The sequence below is a fragment of the Lepidochelys kempii genome, chromosome 2, assembly GCF_965140285.1.
Source record: "Lepidochelys kempii isolate rLepKem1 chromosome 2, rLepKem1.hap1, whole genome shotgun sequence".
NCBI lineage: Eukaryota > Metazoa > Chordata > Testudines > Cheloniidae > Lepidochelys > Lepidochelys kempii.
Window position 1 is genome coordinate 70,424,164 of NC_136381.1, and position 6,000 is coordinate 70,430,163.

At 48.1% G+C, this 6,000-nt stretch overlaps 1 protein-coding gene across 1 annotated transcript; it reads right to left on the reverse strand.

Annotated features, from left to right (window-relative positions):
* Positions 1-1,289: 1,289 nt before the first annotated feature.
* Positions 1,290-4,995, reverse strand: NPBWR1 (neuropeptides B and W receptor 1). The gene is made up of 2 exons (XM_073331178.2): positions 4,742-4,995; positions 1,290-4,378 (listed from the first exon to the last, which is right to left on the reverse strand). Exon 2 carries the CDS (start codon positions 4,109-4,111, stop codon positions 3,125-3,127), a length of 987 nt encoding a protein of 328 aa, XP_073187279.1. The 5' UTR covers positions 4,112-4,378; positions 4,742-4,995; the 3' UTR covers positions 1,290-3,124.
* Positions 4,996-6,000: the final 1,005 nt, after the last annotated feature.

The window sequence follows — 6,000 nt, forward strand, 5'->3', positions numbered from 1 at the left end:
GTTCTCCCCCCCGCCCCAGATTCCAAAAGAGTCTTCTTGGGGAAAACTATTTTTTTTCTGTATTATTCCTCCTCCGCTAGCCCAGCACCAGCCCAGGTAACCAAGCCAGATCATGCCATGGTAGAAGAGTGGCTTCAAAAGGGGCACTTCATCCCAGTGGTTGAATTAGCATATAAGGCCCATATTGTGTCCTGCTCACAGGGGGAAGATTGAAGGTCTCCATCAGTGGCAGATACTCCATCCCCCAATTAGACAACCCAATTACCTGTTCCCACTCACTTTTTGGTGGTAGGTTGGAGGCAGCCCCTTTGCACTGCCATACAGGGGGCATTTGCAGACCTGAGCTCTGCTCTGTGAAAGTCTTGCACAGACCTCTGCATGGCCCCTGGAAACCAGACCTGCCTTATTGCACAGTGGTGATGCATCACTTCTGCTGTCAGAGGCACCTGGGGAGGCAGCAGCTGGATTTAGGCCTGAATATGTACTACACTGATTAAACTATATGTGTGCTAATATTATACACGTTTACCTTTAAGAAGTTGGAGCATCTTTAAGCTGTACAATACCATGATTTTTAATGAGTGCATCATTTGAAAGCAGTGCACATACACAATAATTTCTTAATACATCAGTAGCTATGACACAATTGTAACCAGCTAATCCTACCAGCTCTGTTACACTGCCAACTAACTGGAAAATGTATATAAATGCTGCACTGTAACTTTAACTGAGCTTTGTTATTAGTATATCTTAGTCACTAAGCATATGGGAAAAGTGTGACTAGATCTTGTAAATACCAGCTTCAGAAGATTTGACTCAACATGTTTTCAAAACTGTCAGCTTTTGAAGTGTAACCATTTTTTTTCATTAGGGCTATTAAGAAAGTTATATCTCCACTCCTATTCACAACAAGAAAAATGATCATCTTCACCATTCCTCAGAGAAACAGTGTTATTGATTGATGTTTGTCTAATGAGAATCTACATCAATTTATATATCCTAGTTTTAGAAACAAAAGATGATCTGGATATTTGATATTTGACTATTTTATATTTTTATATAGTAAGTTTCATCCGCATAAAAATCAAGCAGACAAGACTGTGTTTGTGCAGTGCCTAGACAGGAGTGGGCAAACTTTTTGGCCCAAGGGCCACATTGGGGTGCTAAACTGTATGGAGGGCCAGGTAGGGAAGGCTGTGACTCCCCAAACAGCCTGACTGCCTCCCCCTCTCTGCCCCTCCCACTTCCCGCCCCCTAACTGCCCCCCTCAGAACCTCCGACCCATCCACCCTCCCTGCTCCTTGTCCCCCACCACCACTGCCAGGGGGGACAGCGGGGTAGGGACCAGGAGGCTAGTCTCCCAGGCCAGAAGCTCAAGGGCTGGGCAGGACAGTCCTGTGGGCCAGATGTGGCCTGTGGGCCATAGTTTGCCCACCTCTGGGCGAGCACAGTGGGCTCCTAAGCGCTACTGCAATATGAATTAATAATAGTAGACAAGACCACGAAGTTTTGCAATTTCAAAATCTTATGTGCCTGGAAATATTTTTACAAACTATATTTCAAGTCTGTCAATTTTCCTTGTGGGGGTAGGAGAGAAGTGAAATGGGGAAAAAATGCAACCTTCCCCTGAACTGTGTAGGCATGTGAACAAGGGTGAAACTGAAAAGAGCCAAATTCATCTTTTTAGTCTCATTGTCCAAGTTTAGATAAAGAGGATTTTTTAAGGCAAAATAGTGAATAATATGTTAGCTTTTTATTTTGAAAGTAGCATTAAGCTAACGTGACTGGTAAGGGGTGGAAGTAGGGGTTTTTTTTTGTTTGTTTGTTTTTGACAGAACCCCCTTTAAAACTATTAACTCCGAAGTGAGGGTTTATAGTGAAATAATATCTGATCCTTAAGTAGCTACAAGGGGGAAAAGAAGTCTGAGCATTTTTTGAGAAGATGTAGGAACCTATCATAAATATATGTATTGCACATAAAACTAACCATTCTGTAACTATTCTGTAACTATTCTGTTACTAATAGGAACTGGGAACTTTATATTATAGAACAGTTTGCTGGGCTGAAAATGCCAGTTCCTACAGAAAGTGGCTCCGAACACACATCCATATTTCTACACACTATGGTTCCTCTTTTCTTCTTTCTTAAAGCCAGTCCAAGGGCTCCTTGCTACGTGCAGAGAAAGCAGTGGGATTTCAGGAGACTTTAATAGGCATATTTAGGTCCCATATAAAAGGAAATAAGCTTAGCGGTGTTACTAACGCTCTCCCATTTTCCTTCGCCTTGGGAGATCTGTCTTTTGAAGGTTGTTAAAGATGTAGAATTATAGCCTAATCTACATGATCTAAAGCCGGATAGTGATTTCTTTTTCAAATGTGTTCAGAAAGGTCAGGCTGATTTTCATCCAGCAGGAGAGTATTCCATGCAAAACGATTTTAACAACAATAATTTATGTGTAGGGAAGGAGATTTATACCTGGCAGCCTCTGAGCATTTACACTGAGTACTGCATTATTTCTGCTGCTTTTAGACTGAAATATGAGATCTGATTCTGACTCACAAAGTGCCTCGGACCAGAGGGGGAGGGGGGAATATCAGGTTGCTATGAAAACATAGGCTCTTTTAATGATGGTTTATTTATTTAGAATGGAGTAAGGGAGTGAAGCGGAGCTACAAGGTAAGTACTGCAGATATAAAACTAGCAGGCTTAAGAGTCATTAAGCAAGGCACTCAGATCTCCAGTAATATATGTAGATGTCAAAGTACTTAGCTATTCTTCACTAAAAATCTTGTAAAATGTTGGATTTTGCTCCTGCTCCATAATATAGGACCCCCAGAAATCTAGAGCACCCTACTGAAGGAAAAGGAATGAGTGTGATGGGTAAGGCTAGGCCAAGGAGCTAGTGTGGATTTGAAAATCCCCAGCCCTCCCGTCTGAACGCTGTGCCGCTGGCTGCAAGACAAACCGAAAAGAACTGGACCCTGCCTGTGCTTGGATTTCAGGGGTGCATTGGATCTAAAGCTTGATCAAGGCCGGTTCACAAACCGGCGCCCGAGTCTTGTCCCCCGGGATGCTCTTTTCCCCTTTGAAAATGACAGAGGAGAGCAGCCGCGGCTGGGGGCTCTAGGGGGACGCCCTGCAGTCCACCAGCTTGCGAAAGCTCTTGCGGAAATTCTCGTCCAAGAAGGCGTACAAGAAAGGGTTGAGGCAGCTGTTGGCGTAGCTGAGGCTGGTGATGAAATAGGAGATGCCGATGACCAGGGGGGTCTGCGGGAGGTCGGTGGTGAGGGCCACCACCGTGCTGAGGTGGTAGGGGGTCCAGCAGAAGAGGCACACGGCCAGGATGACCAGCACCATCAGCGTCACTTTCTTTTTGGCTTTGTCCAGGGCTTTGGCGTTGCGGTGGAGGCGCACGCGTCTCAGCTTGGCCAGCAGGGCGGCGTAGAGGACGCAGATGGTGGAGACGGGGATGGCGAAGCCCAGCAGGAGGGTGTAGAGGCGGCTGGCTTTCCACCAGAGGCTCTCCGGGCTGGGGAAGACGAAGACGCACTGGGAGCGCCCCTGCTCCCGGTGGAGCTTGGCGAACACGGCGAAGGGCGAGATGACGATGGAGACCAGGGCCCAGACGGCCAGGCTGGCCAGCTTGGCGGCGCGGTAGGTGCGGTGGGACACCTTCCCGGACCGGAGCGTGGCCACCACCACCAGGTAGCGGTCGATGCTCATGACGGTGAGGAAGTAGATGCTGGAGAAGGTGTTGTACTGGTCGATGGAGATGATCAGCTTGCACATGAGCTCGCCGAAGGGCCACTGCCGCAGCAGGTGGTCGGCGATGTTGATGGGCAGCACCAGGGTGAAGAGCTCGTCGGCCACGGCCAGGTTGAGGATGAAGAGGTTGGTGACCGTCTTCATCTTGGGGGCCCGCAGGATCACGTAGATGACGGCGGTGTTGCCCGTCAGCCCGGCGGCGCAGATGAGGGAGTAGATGAGGGGCACGGCCAGGTAGAAGTCGGGGAGCAGCTGCGGGGCGGAGGCGTTGGGCCAGGGGGCCCCTCTGCCCGCGCAGGGCGCGCAGGACGCGTTGGGCTCGGAGTGCGAGGAGAAGTTAGCCATGGGCTGCGGTGGGAAAGAAAGACCGGCCGCGGCTCCCCCAAGGGAGTGAAGTGTGGGCTGAATCGCGGTCGCCCAGCTCGGCTCAAACACCAGGTCCAGGGATATGTCACCGGAGTCAGATCTCCGGGCTGGCGGCTGCCCGTGGTGAACCTGGAAGGCGCTGCTTCTTTGGCTTGGCTTTAGACCTTTAATTCCGGCTCTGCACCGGACAGGTCTCTCGTCATCCCACCTCTTTGCCCATCACTCCTCGTCTCCTCACCGTTGCTCCTTGCAGGGACAATGGAAAACACACACTTAAGTTCAGGCTTCCTCACCAAGAGAAATGCCCATTTTCAGAAAACATGGAAATAGGCACCTCACAGCCGAAGCACCCTCCACGTGCTCCGTTTCACCTCTTGGGGTGGGTTGCGTTGTCACTGAGCGCCACACACACACGATAGTTATGAAGCACATTTACAAAGAGACAATGCAGAGCAGCAGACCTCAGGAGCATGTCATCTAAAGGGGATCCTACCGGATTCCTTTCTCTTTCTCACCCCCCCCCCCCAAATCTAACTCACTCACACACTCCTGGAATTGCAGATCTGCTTCTGTGTTTGTTGAGCTTTGAAATTCCTTCTTTTTCCTTACCTTAGAGCAGAGGGTCTGCTTTCCTTCTGCGGGTCCTTCTGCAGATAGTGGGGGCTGAAGGCTGCCCGGGAAGCCCGCGATCCCGAAAGCGCCTAGGTGCTGAAATGCTGGACAGCTCCCCGGCAACTGACTCGATGAACAGCTCTCCACATACTTGAGTCCTGGACAGCTCCTTTTGGATCTCTAGTCACCACTTCGCTGCCTGCAAACGGGAACAGAGCGCAGGTGCGATCTCAGCAAATGGGCACCAGAGCTTCCTGCTAACCGGTCAAACTGAGCATAGGGCAAGGACACAAATGTATTCATTTCCCATGACAGGTTCGCTGACGTCCTTGTTGCAAATAAGCCCACTTCGGAGCACAAACAAACAAACACAGACCCTGTTACGCCTTTTGTATTGTAATTGATGGGAAGCATGATCAGTTGTTTGTTTTTAATCACCTGCAGCCAGAGTTCAAATATGGAAAGCCCATTCGAAAATACAGGGAAGAAATCCAACTTTCTCCTCCTCTTCTCCAGCCTGGTTCCTTTCAAAGTACACCCTTTGAAAAGTTGAATTCCAAAGGAAGTGGCTCAGCCACCGGACTCTGCCCAATGAGTCATAGTGGCTGATAGGGAACCCGTAAATATGCAGCAACGACTTTACAAGGAAGACTAGAGATGCCTCTGGCTTTGCCTTTCCTTGTCTATTTAGATCTGAAGGGGAAGAGTCTGGCTCATACTCTCTTTCTACAGTTCCTAGCACAATAGGGACCCATACTCAGTTGGGACCTAAAGTGGCTTCTGTAATGCAAATAAATAATAAGAGATTGACCCAAACTAAAATCCCAGATGAGAAGTCTGAAGTAGCTCAAATCTGATCTGAGATACATGTAGCTCCTGTCCTTTTAATGAGCCACACAAAAGCCTGGGATCCCAGTATCTTTGAACTTCGGTTTCAGGGTATTCAAAATCAGGATCCAGTCACTTTTAAGCCCTTCACTAATAAAAAACAAACAAACACAAACCACCCATTGTTTTATTCCTCTGTCTTGGATTGGTGAGATACTAGGATGTCTTCATATGCTCAGGCTGAGAACTGGTGGAGTATTTTTACTATTTCCTATTAAAAACTACACAAAGGTATAATAACCTTAAAATTCCCTATGAAATGTATAAGCCTGAATTTTCAAACAGGAGCACAGTCCATGCACATGGAGAAAATACACAAACACCACTTGTCATGGGGCCAATGGTCCTTCAGAAGAATTAGGGCCTAA